The 20679-nt window shown below is 34.1% G+C and overlaps 2 protein-coding genes across 5 annotated transcripts in view; one reads left to right on the plus strand and one right to left on the minus strand.

Annotated features, from left to right (window-relative positions):
- Nucleotides 1–8212, plus strand: part of LOC110447170 (rho GTPase-activating protein 6-like) — a 71473-nt gene extending 63261 nt beyond the window's left edge. For all 3 annotated transcript variants that reach the window (XM_021492686.1, XM_021492687.1, XM_021492685.1), the window contains 5 exons: nucleotides 331–481; nucleotides 1799–1950; nucleotides 4464–4643; nucleotides 5550–5647; nucleotides 5833–8212. In XM_021492686.1, the coding sequence (XP_021348361.1) occupies nucleotides 331–481; nucleotides 1799–1950; nucleotides 4464–4643; nucleotides 5550–5647; nucleotides 5833–6607 (1356 nt within the window). In that variant the 3' untranslated portion in view covers nucleotides 6608–8212. The remainder of the gene's footprint in view (nucleotides 1–330; nucleotides 482–1798; nucleotides 1951–4463; nucleotides 4644–5549; nucleotides 5648–5832) is intronic.
- A 4868-nt stretch (nucleotides 8213–13080) lies between these two features.
- LOC110447172 (stromal interaction molecule 1-like) overlaps nucleotides 13081–20679 on the minus strand; it is a 96812-nt gene continuing 89213 nt past the window's right edge. For both annotated transcript variants that reach the window (XM_021492689.1, XM_021492688.1), the window contains one exon: nucleotides 13081–18932. In XM_021492689.1, the coding sequence (XP_021348364.1) occupies nucleotides 18530–18932 (403 nt within the window). In that variant the 3' untranslated portion in view covers nucleotides 13081–18529. The remainder of the gene's footprint in view (nucleotides 18933–20679) is intronic.

Genomic DNA, 20679 nt, shown 5'->3' on the forward strand with positions numbered 1-20679 from the left:
GAGTTTTCACATGAAAACACATTTTATCTGTTTGCGCCATGTAATTAGTCATATAAGTGTATAATAAACAACACCAAAATCGCCTTTATAAAACTAGTGACCCGTTTAATTTTCATAAAACCATTTTATTGTAACTTCTAGATTTAATAAGGATCTGTCTTGCTGTTTATAGTTTCCTTATGAAATGGTATTGTACATATGTTTTTCAGCAGATGAAATATGTCCAAATGTTACATTGCTATTGCGAAAATTGTTTTAATTATAACAATTTTGCAGACTTGTGTTCTTTTTCAATTTTCCGATAAATCAATACAATTTTCTTTGTTGCAGCTTCGAGAAGAATTCGATAGCGGAAAAGATGTTAAGTTAAACGAATCGCATAACCCGCACGATGTAGGGGCGCTGCTCAAAGAGTACTTCCGGGATTTACCGGAACCGCTTCTCACACGTGACTTATACTCAGCTCTCGTTGCAACCAGACGTAAGTAAAACTGATATTATAATATTTGTAATAAACATCAACTGAACCGAACTTTCAGCATGTATCTTTTGCTAAAATTCTATTAGTTTGCCTCGTAAGTTTCATAAAAAAATCCTGTATATTTCCAAAATTCTTTAACAAATCTAAGACACAGTAAACAAGCATATGTAATGCGATTTTACTCATTATTTATTATAAATGTTCTGGTCAATTGTACAATTCTGGTAAACGGCTGAAGTTTCTTGTGTGTAAATCAGTTTTACACGCGACACAGTTTTGAATGTGTAATTAATAGTAAAACGAAGCGGCCGTGCTATTCAAACACATGAGGTTAAGTCTATCCCCGGGGTGGCGACCAAAGTAGGTCATCTTAAACAACTCACATTATATATCCGTCGCACACGCTGCATTTAACATATTATATTACCAAAAATTACATCTCGGATATATGTTTGGCTGTGAATAGCTAAACCAATCTTGGTTCTGTCACAATTTCAGTGTCGTTTTTTGTCGTGTGTGGTAAAAATATACCGGTTTTGCAGGATTAAGCAGGACTGTGTAGGTTGTGATTAGCCTGAAAACCTACTTTTGTAGATCTCCGCCCAGAAAGTAGGATCAGTCTTAAGTCAACTATTTAATAGTTGTCAAATCTTAGGCCCATATCTTACAGATACCAGATTATATACGTTAATAAATGCAGGATTAGGTTTGCTGCATGCAAAGGTGGAAAATCCAAACCACAAGAAATTATAATGCTATCATAATCGGTGACAGCCTCAAGACAGCCCAAGGCCTAATCGCGTTTATAGTGCATTTGCAATATGCACAATGTTCCTTAAATAAATGTACTTAACCAACAATCGACTGCTTATTTATGATATATTTCCATAAATATAAATTATTTACACCATATTAAAGCATATTGATATATAACTTTGTCATTGTGGCGATATCAATCATGAGATATGTTCAAACTTTTCCAATCTAATTAAAATTAGACGAAGCGGAAATACAGCTTGAATTTTAATTAGATTGAACCTTTTCCAGACACAAAGGGACAGACGTGACTTAGTTGAATCGTCTCGGTATCTTCTCAGTAAGCGCCATGCATTTTGTTTCTATTAGTCTGTTTTACATGTTGTGTTTTTTCAATATTTTTATCATATATTAAACTAAAAAATAAATAGATTTGTACTGTGTTCATTCTCATATACAAGTTCTGGTTTTAGAAAGTTGGCCCGGAAAATACTTTTTTGTTTCCTTTTTTTCCCACTGCACTATTGATGCATGCAATGATGTGTTTCGTTCCTGTTGTAGGTCTGTCGGCCGTTGAGGAGCAGATTTTGTCCCTAAAATATCTAGTCTATCTACTTCCGCTTCCAAACAGAGACACACTTTTTGCCCTCCTCAACTTCCTCTCGAACGTGGATGCTCATTCAACGGATTCTGTCGACGAAAACAACGAAACGGTAAGAAAACCATACTGATTATACTAAGGAGTATGCATCCTAACACGTATCTATTATTTGAGCTAGAGTTATCTCCCTTTTGGATTATTTGAACTGCACACAATATTTTGAAATGCGTCCTCTTTGTGTATCCTTTATTTTTCATGATAGAAAAATGCAAATATTCATACTACGATTCATAAAAGACTTTTACAAAAACTCTTTTACGAAGGAGACTCGTAACTCATGAAATATGACAACTGCTACAAAAAGTGCTACAACTCATTTTAGAATACACACATGTATTTTTGTAACAAATGTAAATAAAATACTAAAATAGATTATGTATACGTTTTGGGAAACAAAATGAAATGCAAGTGCTGATGTTCTGAGAGGGAAAAATATAATAAAAGTCTAGGTAAGGAAGAACAATTTTTGTTTGTTTGTTTGTTTGATTTTGTTTAACGTCCTATTAACAGCTAAGGTCATTTAAGGACGGCCTCCCCTGTGTGCAAGATGCATGCGTGTAGTGAATGTGTGTGTATTTTGGGAGGCTGCGATATGTTCGTGTTTGTCTCCTTGTGGTAGCGCGGAACTGATGCCGACTTTATAGTGCTACCTCACTGAGACATATTGCCGAAGACACCCAGCAGGACGCCTCACCCGGTCACATTATACTGACAACGGGTGAACCAGTCGTCCCACTCCTAATTTGCTGAGCGTTAAGCAGGAGTAGAAACTACCATTTTTAAAGACTTTGGTATGTCTCGGCCAGGGGACAGAACCCAAAGCCTTCCTCACATGGGCGAACGCTCAACAAATGGCCAAAAGTGAGGCACTGCCAAGGGAGACATTAGGAAAAAGAAAGTTATTTCGAAAGGAGAGAAGAGATAAGGTCCCAAATTTAGTCGCCACTTACGATCATGCAGTTGGGGGCAGCAGGTACAATTCTTACGCCCTACCTGCAGGGTAAAGCTAAAAATAAACTAAACAATAAGCTAAAGAAAACACTACAAAGTATGTTAAAAAAATGCTGTTACGTCATGATAGTATCGAAGGATTTACGTCGTCAGCGCTGATGTATAACATTAGTGTCACGACGTTTTACAATACTCGGTAACTCTACAAGGTAACTCGTGTATACTAGCTGTAATACATTAGTGTCACGACGTTTTACAATGCTCGGTAACTCTACAAGGTAACTCTTGTATACTAGCTGTAATACATTAGTGTCACGACGTTTTTACAATACTCGGTAACTCGGGTATACTAGCTGTAATACATTAGTGTCACGACGTTTTACAATGCTCGGTAACTCTACAAGGTAACTCGGGTATACTAGCTGTAATACAGTCAACACAGTTAGTTTTCGTCACGGTAACACTGACCTGTTTACCTAACCGATATGTTCAACGAAACGAAAAACATAAAAACAGCATTTATGTATTTGGTATTAAAACCGAATTCTTGCAGTCATTAGCAATTAACATTCCTTCATATAATTAACTGTTCGGGATCATTCATGTGTAAACCATTACGCTGATTTTTTTTTATCTATATATAACCGACCTCATTCGGTACACCTTGGGCTTTTTATATTGTCTATGTATTCTACCGCGTCCGCATCACAATGCAGTTTGGAATTCATCTCCAAATATACCATTCGAAACCATTCTTCCGGAACGCTTCTCGTCTGTACAATAGTGGCGATTATGATCGACTCTTGAGCTACCTATTGTTGCGGTTCCTACACGTTATTTTGTTAATAAACTTTCGAACAATGGCTAGATCTGCACGGTTATCGGACCGTAAAGAACGTGCTCCTAATTCTCATCGTAACATGGCCCCGATTCATTCCCAGGCCAAAGTGGAAAGTTTAATTTAGAAAATGTCGGAATCTTTTTGTGTATTAATCGAACATATAAATGCATTGCCCTAAGGGGTCAAACACATTTGTAACGATGACCCTGAAAGTATATTACGGGGGCAATGTAAATACTACGCTCAACCCTACCCCATCCCCTCAAACGCTCTGATGACCATTAATTGTCGAATTTGATATGAACTATTTCTGAATACAACTTTTAATTAAGACATTCTTTTCCCGATTTTTTTTGCGTTAGTGATAATAGGAACTATATAAAGACTGTAGACCAGTAATAACGTGTTAAAAATGTACCATCCCCATCTTTTGTGTGATTTGGAAAGCACCCCATGTCAACATTTGGTGTATTTGGAAACCCTGTCATGTTTCCATAGTTGCGATGTAATGGGAAAATAAATAAATAGATAAATAAAAATCACCCTTCCACAATAAATAGATACACGAAAAACAAACAGAAAGTTCGCTGCACCAAATCTAGATAAGCTACCCGTAACTAATTCATTCATCTTTGGTTTTACGAAATAGTTACACAATGTTTGTATTAAGCGACACGTGCATTTTTAATATGCCAATATATGGTGTTACTACGTGCTGCTCCGTGTTGGTATGTTGTCACCCTGTTCTTATTTGGAATGATCTAACATTGTAGTTGCCGGGAAACAAGATGGATTCACACAATCTGGCGACGCTGTTTGGGCCGAACATCCTCCACAAGTGCAAGCCATCGGAAAAAGAGTTCCTGGTGGAGAGTATAGAACGTGCGGAGGAGCGCAAGGAGGTTATCGATGTGGTCAAGGAGATGGTCGACAACTACGCGTCTGTATTTATGGTCAGTACCTATTTTTGGAATTTCTCTTGTCTTATTCAGTGTTCATATCTAGCAACTCTTTGCTACTTTCAATATTGCAAGATCATTCCTCCTCCTCCCCTTCCCCGTCGACCTTGCAGGTTTCGGGGATGGGAAACTGACTTGCAATATCACACTGCATGTACCAACAAGGCTAATGATAAGTCCCCTGTAGAGTCAGGGCTCGTATTCATGAAACCGTTCTCGTGCTCTATTCTGGATTCTGTGCTCAAACAAACTTTCTTGAAACGCTCTTAAATCATTTAGCACGTCATAACAGTCAAGTGTCAACATTTAAAGTGGTACAAGGCTTAAACTGTGTCCAGAATTCTTCTAAATTATTGACAACATGTGCTTGTTTATTAAGTTATCGCCGGAACAAGATATTGGGCTTGCGCACAGAACCTGAGATTGAGCGTGAGAACGGTTGCATGATTACGGGCCCTGGGTGTTGAAGAAACCGAAATACGTCTACTGCCCCATTACAACAATAGATCATTCTATCGGTTTTTTTTTCTGTTTTACATACTCTTTCATTTTTGCATTGTCTCCCTTGGCATATAGCCTTTCTTTTGCGAGGACGTAAAACCATTAACAGAAACAAAGAAAAGTTATTGTCAAATTAGATTCAAATAAAAGTATAGTTTTATGTTAAAAAGAATATTCGAAACTTGCATTTTCCCCTCGCTTAGAGATTGTCCTTAAATTCTGCAATTGATGTAGTGAACCTGAAGACTGATGTTTCAGTGAGTTGTCCCCTCGGAAGTCTCAAAGACTATTAAGGGTATATGATACCTTAATTTAAACATGTTTTTCTTTTTCAAGAGAGTATGACACAGGTCTTAGTGTGCCATCAGTGTTTATATGGTTGATTTGACACTGTTTCAGGTATCTTCCGGTCTGTACGACGAGGTCCTTCGACAGCTAGTGGAGTCGGATCCGGAAGTAGCGGATCGCATATTTCAGAAGCTCGCCAACGACGCAGGGTAAGTGCCTATATATCGCGCTTAGTAAAATTCCTTGGAAAAAGTCGTTTCAATATGCTTTTGTTGACAAAATGTTGAAAAAAATGATAAAATATGATCCATGAACTTGTTAAATGCTTGTAATACTTCCCAATCCATGAACTTGTATCCGTTTTACATTTTTTTTAATATTTTGTTTGTTGCAGTGTTGACGCTGACCCAGACACAACCTCCAGTAGTTTATTTGACGACACAGAGTCGATACCACATTCACCCTGCAGTGAGGCCGATATCCTTAACTCGTCTCAGAGACTGCCAGGATTGCACCCGCCATTAAGGACATCACAAAGTGCCGAGAATATGTCTCCGAGAACGAGGCGGAGATTCTTCTTTTCCAACAACGACAATGATAAAACTAGTAGTGAAAACGCAGAAAGAGAGCGACGCCGGTTTAGATTACGGTTCGATAGGAGCCCGAGTCCTAGACCGCAACGAACACCGAAAGCAAGCAGCTCGCGAGTACCGAAAGTGAAAGTGTCGGACAGCGCAAGCCCGGAAGTGATACTCAGGCGGCCTCGTTCTGAGTACGTGGAAAGACCGTCACATCTAGAGCGACCACATTCAGAAAACCTTAGCAATAGCCTTGCCATTCCAAAGCCGGATTACGCGCGACAGAATAGTACGAATAGCATAGGGAGTTACGTCAATACCTCATCTACGAACAGTCCCGTGGGGTCAGACTCGTCAAATCAGTGGTTGCTACCCACGCCCCCAGTATCGGGTTCAAACTCTCCCAAGTCCTTCCGGAAGGTGTCGTCCTCGCAGCAGAGACCTCTTGGAATGTTAAGTGGGCACGGATATAACGTTAGAGAAACGCCGCCGAAAGGTCTGTCTGCGTGGGAGAGAGAAAAATGGCGGCAATGGGAAATAATGGCGGCGGAGAATGCGGACGATTCATATGAGAAAGAGACACTTGTGTGAAAATGGAGTATGTCGACTTGTGTGCTATTTATTATTCATAATTATATATTATTTGATAGATAATTCGTTGATTTTAAAAGTTATTTTACACTGGAGCATAATGCTATCAATGTGTGTTTTCTCTGTGTATTACTTGGAGACCATCGCCTGTTAAACATGCTTATCGCAATACAACCGGGACAACTCATTGCAACGTTTCATCCCAAGATGTGAATTTTTAAGCAAAAAGACATTGTGACATTTTTCATCACTATCACACTAATTATTTAACCAAGTTCGGTTTTAATTGACGGATAGAAAAGTAGAAAAAGCGGTTGTGGCAGACGGAAGGGAGAAAGAAGAGCTTGCTTATTGATATTTCAATGCAGAATTCCGTCACAAAGATGACTATTTTTATCCATGTATCTGTGCAATATTGTGACGGGAGATATTCTATGTATAGGGACTGTTATATCACTGCTATTCGACTCAACAAAGCATGCACAATCATGGTCCAGGTACCTGCCACACTGGGTCTGTGACACGGCAAGCCATGACCGACAATCTTAGCGTCTACATACTAGGCTGCTATGTGTCGAAACCAGTTCAAATTCAGAACTACGTTTTTACTAAAGGAATGAGTCAATAAAGTGAAACTGAAATTTACTTTTTTGTTTTACTGGAGAAATGAGTCAATGTGTTGGTATGTATTTTATCTAGATGATAATTTCTTACGATTTTATATAATTCATGCAAAACATTTTTTTTGTATTGTCTGTTCCAATTGATATTAAACGTTACTGATGGGATTCTACTTATTTAAATTTTCAAATTTTATACATGAAGAATGACTAGTTTTTTGTTGTCTGAATAATAGTGTAATTTGCATGAAATTGACATTTAAAATGTAATTAAAACTAGTTGAAAGAAAACCTTGATATCACCATGACGCGAGCTTTAAAACATCAACATTATTATGTTTTAATTTCAATTGAATTTTATTTGAATTGATATATATAAAGTATCAATACCTGTATCTTTTGATTTTGCAAGCTATGTTTCTAAAATTTTAAACAAACTCATTGTTATTGTGAGAAAAAGAAATGTGTTCTTCTTTCTGAGATATGGTCTTGAAATAGTTTTACATAATCTTAGAAATATTTTAAATTTACACAATATATTCAACAAGTGATTTAGCCAACATTAAATCATCTTGAAAAAATCGGAAGTTCTAATTTGAATTTGGTTCGATACGTTGTAGCAAAGTTTAACCATGGCTGATCGTGTGTCAAGTACGATATTCTTTGTCAGTCAAGTCACGCCATCCTTGAATCTCAAGAGAGCGAGAGCTCTTTTGGATCACGTGACCTTGGCTAGCGAAAATGAAGTCATGTTTTGATATTATTATGTATAAACATTCTCAAAAGTGCTGTAGAGATGGATATTTTATACAACTATTATTCAAAAAGGCATTTTGGAGATCCTTGGAAATGTCTGTAAGTATTGATGGTTTCATCCTTTTGTTCTGTTGAGACCGACTCACTATTGCAATATAAAGGATGGCTTGTCTTATTTATCAGTTGTCTTTAGACATGGAGACAATGAATATTAAAAAATCAAATAAAACAAATAATTGTTGTCTTCTTTTTGTCTTACTAGAACCACATAAACTTGATTAATATCGAACATTATGACTTGTCCCCCAAAACAGCAACAAGAAATGACTTCAACACTGACTGCATGAACTGAAACTTGGACTCTATCCCTTCAAATTTCTTCCTTTAGTTACAAGCACATGTCACCGGTATACAACATATTTGTAAATGTGTATAAACTGATGCAGTATATATGACTTTGTATACAGTATAATAATGTATAAACCTGTATCATGACAATGCAGATTACCATGTAAAGCAGTATAAAGGTTTTTAACATTTTATACAGTAGATAGAATTCTTTATACAGTAGATAGAATTATTTATACAGTTTATATAAACCTTTATACAGTTTATATAAACCTATATACAGTTTATATAAACCTTTATACGGTATATATATACCTATATACAGTATATGTAAACCTTTATACATTATATATAAACCTTTATGCAGTATATATAAACCTTTATACATTTTATGTAAACTTTTATACAGTTTATATAAACCTTTATACAGTTTATATAAAGCTTTATACAGTATATATAAAGCTTTATACAGTATATATAAACATTTATACAGTATATATAAAGCTTTATACAGTATATATAAACCTTTATACAGTATATATAAACCTGTATACAGTATATATAAAGCTTTGTACAATATACATAAACCTGTATACAGTATTATAAACCTTTATACATTATATATAAACCTTTATGCAGTATATATAAACCTTTATACAGTATATATAAACCTTTATACAGTATATGTAAACCTGTATACAGTATATATAGAGCTTTGTACAATATATATAAACCTGTATACAGTATATATAAACCTTTATACAGTATATATAAACCTGTATACAGTATATATAAAGCTTTGTACAATATATATAAACCTGTATACAGTATTATAAAGCTTTGTACAATATATATAAACCTTTAAACAGTTTATATAAACCTTTATACATTATATATAAACCTTTATGCAGTATATATAAATCTTTATACAGTATATAAAAACCTTAATACAGTATATATAAACCTTTGTACAGTATATACAAACCTTTATACAGTATATATAAAGCTGTATACAGTTTATATAAACCTATATACAGTATATATAAGAACCTGTTTACAGTTTATATAAATAGGTATATAATGATGTAGTATATATAACATTGTAAACAGTATTTATAACCTGGAATACAATATATGTAACCTTGCAAACCCCAAAAGCAGCATATGAGAAATTTGAAGTACGGGTTGAAAATTGACGGTTATGATTTATAATTATGTACTTCTTCTCCTCGAACACATATCAAGTGGAAACTATACAAACTGGTTGTTTTTAATTCTCAATTAAAAAAAAGTACATTCTGTCGCTCATCAATGACCCGAGACTGCTTGATAACAGACCATGACTGGAATCTCATAAGCGATGACGTCATAAATGTCTACCCTGTCTACGTAATTGAATTGACCAATGGAAGCATGACATACAATGTACTCGCGGGATTCAGAGATAAGTTCATACCTGTATGTGTGGTCCCGACATCTCGAGACTAATTACAGCCAAGGACCTAGTCGTTTTAATTTTCATTAGTTAAATTACACATTAAAATAAAATTTCAAATGAGTGATATAATCATTAAAACTGTACTATATTCCTGTCTTTTCATTCAAAACCAGTACTCTTAAATTTAAAGATTTTTACCACATCGTTAATAAACAAGAACAGGTCAAAATTATAACTCAGTTTTGAAGTAGAAGTACTGTGTTGTCAAAACACACGGATAACATCATTAGTCGGTGAAAATAAAAACAGAAAACAGACACCAAACCAAAATAAAAAGGAAAGCGTTTCTGCAATACCAACTGCGAGGTTCCGTTAATCAATGTAGTGTAGATACAATGTAGATCAAAACAGCGTTTTTATCCAGAAATTCCTTGTACTCAGAATAAGTCTGCAGAAGTGGAGCAATTGTGGCATCTAATTATATTGTAACAGGGGATAGAGAAATGCAACGGCCAGACTGGGATTCGAACCCGGTACCCTCCGAACTGTACACGGGCGCTTGACCGAATGAGTTATCTAGTTTCGCCGACGATCGACCCAGTCCAGTTTCGCTACATCGAACTTTTTCTTACTCGTCATCCCCGATAACACCACTATGTACAGCCAATGTTCTGGTACCCCCTTGGCAAGCACTCACCAAGTACTTGAAACAAGGGTTGGCAAGGTCGCCAATTTTGAAACAGGAGAGAGAGAAATGCAACGGCAAGACTGGGATTCGAACCCGGGACCCTCCGAACTCTAGACGGACGTTGTACCAATTGAGCTACCTGGTCGCAGAAGATCGACCTAGTCCAGTTCCATTACCTTATAAATCAACGTTAGTGAAACTGGAATGTTGCTAATAAAGAAAGGGGAAAATAACACCCGGAAATAATTAAAGTAATATTTATACACATTAAATTTCTCATATTACTAGACAAATTTTGAAAATTTAACTTACACAACTATCAAGCTGCTAGATCAGGCCGGATGATAGGTAATATAAGCTTCCAGGAAATCGAAGGCATATCAATATAGTTGGAATAGCATCGAGTACCTACAGACAGGAAGCTCTAACACGAGTTGAGCGTTTTTCATGCATATATTCTATTTTGTTCGACCATATTGATAGAACTCGGATAAAAATATCATGTAGTGCGATATCCTACATATCAGTTTTAAGCAGAGAAAAAACCTCATATTTTTAAATTGTATCGTTCAAACAAGTTGCTTGGTGGCGAATGTGTATAAGGTCATACGAGTTGCTTCCCTTTATAGATAAAATGTGTTGCCAAGTTTCCGACTCATATATACGAGTTGCTTCCCTTGGTACATAAAATTACACTTGCTTGGAACCAGTTTCCCACTAAAAAGGCGCCCCAATCAGCAATCTAATTAAAACCAGATCTCTCATTACACTACGTTATGGAGTGTAATGGGAGATCTGATTTTAATTAGATTTTTGCCCAAACAGCTTATTATACTCCTTATCCAACATCATTTGGATCTGACCTATTGAACATGACGGATGTCGTCGATGAAGCAGAAGATGTCTTCCCTTCCGGACATCTGATCCTTTTCTGTTTGTACTTTTTCAAGAGTCTCCATGTAACACTTTCATTTGTTCATATTTGTAAAAATCTTTTCTGTTTTGAGTTCGAATTATGGTTAAGTTCTTACTTCTTATGTTGTTTTCATATATAATATACGTATATGGTCCGAGAGACACGATTTGCAATCGGAAGGGCGGTTTAATGTGATCGATCAATGCGGTGTCAATCGGACCGTAGTACCGAAGCAGGTCTCATACCATATAATAGATATATACATGTATGCAATACAATAAGCGCTGTACCCTATATTTGCATGTGTAATATCGTGTCAAGATATGATCTTTGGAGATTAAGATGAACATAATCAAAACTGCCCAAGAGGCTGTTTCTTTTTTAAGAGACCACTTTCAAAAGTCTTTGTTTTCATTTCCTCTAGAAACCTTTGCTATTTTTTGCTGAACTGAGCCTGTGTTAAGAGACCACCTGCAATGAGCGACAACTTCAAAACAAGTTAACTTTGAATACAGGCATTCATTCATTCATTCATATCTTTATTCCTCCAAACATGAAGAGTTATATGAAATACATATTTTAAGTAAACAATAGATATAAGAAGTGTTTGAAGTTAACGAATATATTTCATCAGATGTATAATTTAGTCTAGTAAAAATGTTTATTTGGCAAAAATATATTCAGACCATAAGGATCCATGACCAACTGCAGGTATCACTAGATAATTCCACTGTGGGTTTTCAAACATTCACTTTCCATTAATTTGGTTTTGATACAATTTTACGTCGATTTGGCCAGGACTCTTCCATTGACCAGAGAGACAGTATACAAATCAAGGGTTTCAATGTTGTTTAAATTATATCTTGTGTATTTAAGCTTTACGATATTTTTATCAAACAAAAGATCCAAGAGGGATATTGATGCCCACCACCGTACCATCTTCATTAGTTCTGTCTGCAGTTCCATCTTTTCTCTTATCTGTTTGATCAGTTTGCCTGGCAGCCATCTTGTTCCTCTGGTCAGTCTCAAAGCACGGAATTAGATTTGCTATCTAAGTGCTTGCTCAAAGTTAACATGTACCATTAAGGACCAATGAGAGGGAACCTACACATAAAATTTGAGAAAGATCCCTCAAGTAATTTCTGAAAAATAGAACTAACAAATGTTAACTCTAAAATATCAAGATGGGGCCTATTGGCCATCTTGGTTTTCTGATCAGGCCGAAATTGGATATGCATAACAACGGACCATGGGGAACCTTTATGTAAATTTTACAGAAGATTCCTCGCACACTTTCTAATAAATAGCAATAACAAACTCTTGACAGTAACAAATTGCTTGCCTGTCTTGGTTATGCATAACCCAGAACCAAGGGGAACCTTCATGTGAAATTTGAGCAAGATCTCTCTCGAAAGTTCTTATAAATAGAGCTAACGAACTTCAACCCGCAAGTTCACTATGGCTGCCTGTTGGCCATCTTGGTTTAGTGATCAGTTCCAAAATTTGATATGCATAACTAGGGATCATTGGGAACCTCGTGTGAAATTTGAGAATGATCCCTTGGGTACTTTCTGAGAAAAAGCACTAACAAGAATTGCTAAAGGACGGACGAATATTTGAAATTCGTAACTTATTTGATCCAAAATGAAGGCAATTTACTGTAATACATATTATTCTCATAAAAAAACCCACATAAAACTTTTCAAACGCATTTCCCTGTTTTATTTACAGCAACAATTTCAAATGTTTCTGAATAATTAATAAATAGCATTAACGATAGAATTGGTACACTCTTACCCATCCAGGAACCTCCAAATCAATCCTAATATTGAATAAGCACAAGCTATTTCTTTGCATAATTGATTAGAAGCCCTTGAACTTATCAACAGATTGAATCAAAGGAAACAATATATATCATACAGACTTATTGTTATATAGATATAATCAAGTACACAATATGTGGAATAATTTTTTTCACATAAAATAATTTTATTAATATTCATAAACTTGGTTGGCAGAGTACAATATAAATGGGAAAATCAGTCTGTGCATTTAGATATTAATGATTATAAATGGGAATTTGTGATGAAAAATGTGGAAAGTATTTTGAAATCAGATTCTAGAATTATTTTATATTTGTTTAATCAAGCAGATAGTACCCTAGCATGTTCATTTATGATACAAATAACATTCAACGGGAGATAGCTTCGAGAATGTTACATATGGAGATAACTTTGAGCATATCACGAAGGGAGATAACTTTCAGAATATCACATATTTCTTTGCAAAGGGAGATAACTCATTTACCTGACGGGGAATGTACAACTTCAGGGAATCAAATTGATATGTGGAAAATGTTTCAAAAAATAAGATATCTTATGACAAAACAAAAGCACATTAATAATAATTATTAGTGACAGACCACATATTTTACTATTGCAGAAAAATATAATGCACAGATATTGCCAATATAAAACACAAAAGAGCTAGCTAATAATCATAACTGCTATTAATAAATTGATTGAATTGAAACATTCAATATTATCAAATTACTTCAAAAATCTTACGAAATTCGCAAAATAAAAGAGAAAAATAAACTGTTATTTTTTTTTACAATTTAATATTTCAAAATAAAATTTTCTGCAATTGTTATACACTCTGCAATTGTGAGGACCCAAATTGTTAGCTGACTATATATCTATAAAGAAACTATTTAATTACGAGAAGCTGGACTAGACTTTCAATTAAAGCTCACACACAAATACAAAAGATTTGTAGATAGAAAACAAAACTATACTATTGTCTATTTTATAAATTCCTTGTTCACTGATTTCGTCATGAAAAAAATGTTTTTATTTTTTCAATTTATTTACAAATGATAATTTTAACATGAAAAAAGTAAATAATGCAACAGAGAGCAGAACAAAATCCTTTTCTGTTATTTAAACAGAATGAAATTTAAACAAATCTTGAACAATGATACTGCACTATGTACAGTAATGATGAAATACTTTGTGAATATGTTGTGGTGACCTAATCGAAGTTTACAGGTGAGACGATACAGACGCAATCACAGGTGACATAGAAAGGTGCTATATCTACATATCAGTGCCCTACTCCATGGCATAATGAACTATTCCAACCTTTGAATTGGAAAAAATGAAAAGTGTCTTCAGAGGTGAAGGAATTAAACAAAAAATTATCTTAAATGAAAAAATGAAAAATAAAATGAAAATGCAAGAATGGAATTATTACATATTATCATGACAAGTTAACAAATAGGTCAAACACAAAATCTTTTGTACTAACAATGTTAAATGCCCGTGCGATCTTTCTGAAAGAACAAAGATGAAGAATTCATGTGTCAAAATGATTGACAAACGGCCAACAATTTGATGAAAAAGAAAGAAACAAAGATATTTTAAGTATACACATTTTTATATGCCTTGCTAGATACAGCATTAAATATTATATTTATTTTAAATGTTACTGAATCCAAATTAAAACTAATCAGCACCATAAGCATTATTTTAAATCTAACAAATATATTTTGAGGTGCAATTTTAGATTATTTGTACCATTAGCATTTCTATTCTCATGTTGACTATTTTCTTGGATATGAAACATTGATTGCACTGTTTTGAGGAGATTCATCTTGGTGACCTTCGCTACAGAGTTACAAGGTCACGAACAAAGAGTAAAGGTTATAATCCAACATAGAAAAACACTTCATCACAACAAGATTCTTCAACATTCCAGGAGTTATACGTATTTGTGTTCTCTGCACCCCAGGAATATGTCATGACAAAATCAAAGGCGAGTTCTTGGCTATTTGACTGGTGTCACATGAAAAAATGACCAATAACTAGGCTGATACCTGTCCTTTCTAGATTACAGAGGAGCAACATCTGACTTCAAAGCCGGTCAATTTTACCATTATGTTGCTGCATGATTTTTTTTATGTACATCAAGGTATCAAACTGGTATAGTTATATACATCCACAAGATTGTGCATACAGAGCCTTCAATTTCATCAGGAAATATTTCAGGCATGCAGAGAAAGAAAAAGAGCATCCCCCTGGAATTTCTAGAATACGGAACATGAGAATCTAAATCACCACTGGTATAAAAACTACAGCTTGACATCGATAACAAAAACTATTTAAAAAAAGGAGATAGATTTGAACTTGAGTCTAGATGAGAGTGGCAATTGTGATAGAAATTGTTACAGAGAATAGAAACTGACAATGTTTCATAACAAGCGAAAGAACAAAATTGTCGACATGTTAAATAGTTTAGGCTGAATCACTGCAGTGGTTAACAAATATTAAAATGAAATAAAATTCCACTTCAGTAAATTATAGTATATGTGGTTATTTTGTTAAAGTACCCAAATTGTAATTTAACATTTTGATAAAGAAATCATGATCACGTACAATACCTGAATTACAACAGAGAGTGGTTATGTTTTCCCAGCGATTTACTTTGAATAATTCCACGATATACTCCAATGGTACATCACACCTTCGTGACTTTGTCTTTCCTACGTCAACAAAGTTAATAAATTATTCGGGTTAATTCTACGATAAATATTTTATGATACAGCTAATATCACACAGAAAGTTATCGCTTGCGATGGCCGAGTCAAAAGATCACTGAAGAGGGACGTCATAAGGTTGATTTATATGGAAAATGCATTACAGAATGTGCAACATCATTCTCCATACCAGAACTATTGTTTGGTTAGGTATAACACAAGAAGCCTCTTTACTCATTCACCCCTGAAATTTCATAATGAACTATTCCAACCTTTGAATTGGAAGAGTTCAAATGTGTCTTCAGGGGTGAATGTGTTAAAAGGACTGTTTTAAGAGATGACTATAACGTTCTCTCCCCCTTCTCACTCTCTTAATACATGTACCACAATATTTCAATCCAAACTAAGGTTGTCATCTGGTCCCAGCGTGACAGGAGTTGATATACAGATGGAGTTCTCAAATAATAACTTTTTTAAATTCTACAAAGACAGTTTCTTAAAAAAAATTATTGAAAAAAATTCTACATAACAGACAGATAGGTTTTATTTTAAACACAAGAGAAAAGCACATTTTTTGAGCATGTTGCATTACTCAACAAAATAAAATCTTTCATGAAATAAACAGATATGGTTATTTAAAAAAATAGTATATATGTTTCCCCTTTTTTTCCATACCCAATGAAAAAGCCCTTAATAATTTAGATACAATTTCTGTAAATGCATTTTAACAAACTTTACTTTAATTCATATTCAGTTAAAGTAGAAAACACCACTGATTTTGAAACTACACAATAAAAATCTGTAGTACCAGTACATTTGTAAGTGTATTTCTTGCCATTTCAATCATAATGAGAATTGAATTGAACATAAACCAATCAACATCTTAAATGCTTTTATAACAAAGGTAAACGTGTATAAACAATTTGTACAGGGAAATGTTTCTATAAAGAAAACAAAATATTTTTACCATCCAATCTACTCGTTGTACAAAGTATGGCTAAGGTTCAGCCGTCCAATCTCAATGCTGAGCTTATATGCACCATATCATGTCCACCTTCGGAAAAGCTCTTCTCTTCCACAGGAAATTTATATAATCAAAGAATTCAGAGAATTGTCAAAATAACTTATAAGTAATATTACAAAACTAAAATTACCAACTTTACACAAAATAACCTATAGTTAGTGTTGTAAGGATTATTATGGAATTTATATATTCACTTTATATGAAAACATTCATCATTTACGTAATTTTTGCGAGGAAATTCAAAAAATTGTAAAAATACATATTTAAACAAGAGGCATATATGAATCCTATACTGGTCTCTTTCATAACTTCACTTTCATGAAATCATTTGAAATAATCTTAAAAATATGACTTTTTTGTGAAAAGTTTACAGTACCTGTAAAATCAAAATTCTGATAATTGACTTTTGATGATATGTTGATGGGAGTCCAGATTGATCAGATGGTTAATAAAGATTTCTTGACATGAAAATAAGCACTTGGAATATAACGATGGCAAGATGAACTACATGTATCGACAAATGACTTTATACAGAAATTCACAACATCTCGAATGAAGTGCAGAATATTTATAAACCTGATTGCATTGGATGCGAAAGTAATGTACATTTCAAGATGATATACGATAATAATCAAAAGATAACTTTATTTAAAAAGTAACAATTTAATCTGATTTCTAGCAATCTGGAAATTAGACTCTACAGGATGTACAGTGAAACCTTGCTAATTAGTACAAACACTTTTGTCATAAAAAAAAACACCCAAAAAACTCATTCTCAACAAACTTTTCAGATTGATGACACAGAAACTGATAAAACTAGTTTCTGATAAACTGTAAATCAATTTATAATTTTTGTGAAGATTATTTTTCCGAATTGATCTTCAAAAAAATTATTCCAGGGGATTTAAATTAATCAGGTTTCCTGCACCATCTAATACAAAAACACAAAATTTCATTTCCTCATCCCTTCATTTAATGCAAACTTATAGAACTCAATGGGCTGATTGGGATCTCCCACAATTAAACATGAAAATACATATCATGGAAAATGTAAGTGACCTAAAGAGTCTGTAAAACGAATCATTCTAATTATCATTTTGATCAACATGGTTCCACTGGAAGTCCGACACAAACAACAACACAGGCAGGCTACTAAACTTGTTAAACGAACTGTGAGAACACCAAAACAACTGAAATAATCTAACCGAAAACATACAACAGTAATAGAATGTGATATTACAAAATGTTTAAACTTAAAAGCACATCAAAATAAAATGAAATTCTTCAAGGTTACGATTAAAAAAAAAAAAAAAAATGTCACATGGCCAATCCAATGTAAGGGAAGAAAGTAAACCATTCTTGATTTTTATTTACATAAAGCTTCAACGTCCAGGCCAACACTTTGCCTACTCCATGTTCATCTCAATCAAGTGCAAATCAGTGTCATGACTTTCGAAATTTTCTCAATACTGGTTTCTTGCAAACTTAAACAATTCTAACCCCTATCACAGAATCTCAGCTTTCTCCAACAATGATAAATATGGTTTTGTGAATATTCTTTAAATTTAAATTAACAGAAAACAAATTGTTGTCGATTATCTATCCGAAGACTTAAGTTTCGATTTACCACCGCGGAATATCGATTTAAAAATCTTGCTTTTTTTCGACTTGACCTTGCCATTCTCAAGGACACTTCCCGAATCTGTACTGGTGATACTTTGCGCATCCTGCGAGATCCGGTTCACTCTGTGTTTCAGCAGACTGGCCTCTGAGTGACTCCGTATCACTTGAGCACTTTCAGAAATGTCATCATCCACTAAGGGGAGGCTACTGTTGCCCATACTGTCGCGATTACTCTGGACACTCGTCTTCTTACCATTGATGAAACAGGAATGTGAGTTATGTATTGGGTTAAAGGTTTGCTGCCCGAGGGAAGCATTTCCATTTTGTTCTGTCTTGCCTATTGACCCAGGGAGGCTGCACGGTGACTCCGGAGTACTGTTAAACGATAACAAAGAAAAGGATTTTAATATAAATACAAATAATACAAAACTGATCATCAAAAGCATTTCCTGTGTCTTAATGAGATCATCAACATAACAGATAAAAAAAATATTAAAAAAAATCTTCCTAAAGGATACATGCTACCTTTTTATGACAAAAGAGTTCAGTATTAAGATACCTGTAAGCTTCTTTTTATGATGATAAATCAATTGATAAAAAAATGGAAAGTTATACTGGAATGCATGCATTACGACAACGGTAATTCCCACTTACAAATGAATCGTTATTAAAAAGGGAGATAACTCTAAAACAAAATTTAGATATGAAGCGTAAGTTCACATATACCCTTAACTTTCAAGTAAATCACTGACTGATTGCCTTAATTTATCCTAAATAAGGATTCTCAATCTATATGCCTTGTTTTGATTTGCAATTTGATTTATTTTTATAACAATTCTCTGACCAATTATGTGGTCTTTTCTTCAGTGAAGATTCATAACAATTTTTTCCATGAAATGTACAGACTGTTCATGACATCAAAAACGATACAGTGTACTCTGTCTTAACTAGACCCCCTGGGACCTTTTGGCAGGATAACATAGAGTTCTGGACTATATCAAGTCTATCTGTTATATATATATATAATAATATATAATATTATGTCTAAACCAAGTTCTTTGCCTAGCTTAGACAAAAATATTCAGATAGGACAGAGTTTGTTTTAGACAATGAATTATAATTATATCAAGACACAAGTAATATGCCAGCAATTAAAATGTAGACACCTTTATTACTCTGTAAGGCTAGCCAGCCCATGAATTGGGAGTGCAAATTCAATTCATCTTCAATGGAAACATTGAAAAATATTTCAGTTCTCCAGCTGATTTTTATAAAAACATTGTACATAGGAAGATTTTGGATTTACTTTTACAAGAGAATTAATTCTGTGAAAGAGTGAATAAAATATCTTCAGGGTGACCTTACACACTGTCACCCTGTAGTGAATATATTTATATAAGAAGGATATCTATCTAATCTATAGCTTATAGAAACAAATCAGCATGCACCATCTATATACAGCTATATGTACAGAAAATAAACTGAATTATTTTCCACATAAAGACTGACAGAAGATAAGATGAAATGAAACAAACATTCTACAAAAAATAATAATGAAAATCATAAAATAAATAACATTTAATAGAAATGATAGACTGTAATTAGTAAACTGCCTAGTTTGGAAACATAAATCATATGAGATAATAACAAGAGGCCCAAGAGGGCCTGTATCGCTCACCTGAATATTTAAGCAGTCATAGCAAAATATTCTCATTAAATATTTTATTGCACTAAAAATATTTCCCTCGCAAACTTTGTTGGCTCCATCTGTTGAAACTACCAGCAAAATATTATTATAAGATTCTATGCTTTTTTATTCTTCTTCAGAAGTTGCTGACATATTTTTCCCTGTGATCTTGTAAGTAGGTCAATGTCATTTTCCTTCTCAAATTGGTTAGCTCTATTCCAAAAAGCTACCAGCCAAATCTTATGAATCCATTCCTTTTAGTTCTCAAGAACAAATCCATTAAAATGTTGTTGACCTCTGTGACCTCTAAAGTAGGTTGAGGTCATTTTCATTTGCAAACTTTGGTGAGCTCTATCCCGGGAAGTCACCAGCCAAATATTATAATTTTATGCCTTTTAATTCTTCAGAAGAAGCTGTTTGAACTGTTTGACATAT

This window comes from Mizuhopecten yessoensis, unplaced genomic scaffold, assembly GCF_002113885.1.
Source record: "Mizuhopecten yessoensis strain PY_sf001 unplaced genomic scaffold, ASM211388v2 scaffold3229, whole genome shotgun sequence".
Lineage (NCBI taxonomy): Eukaryota > Metazoa > Mollusca > Bivalvia > Pectinida > Pectinidae > Mizuhopecten > Mizuhopecten yessoensis.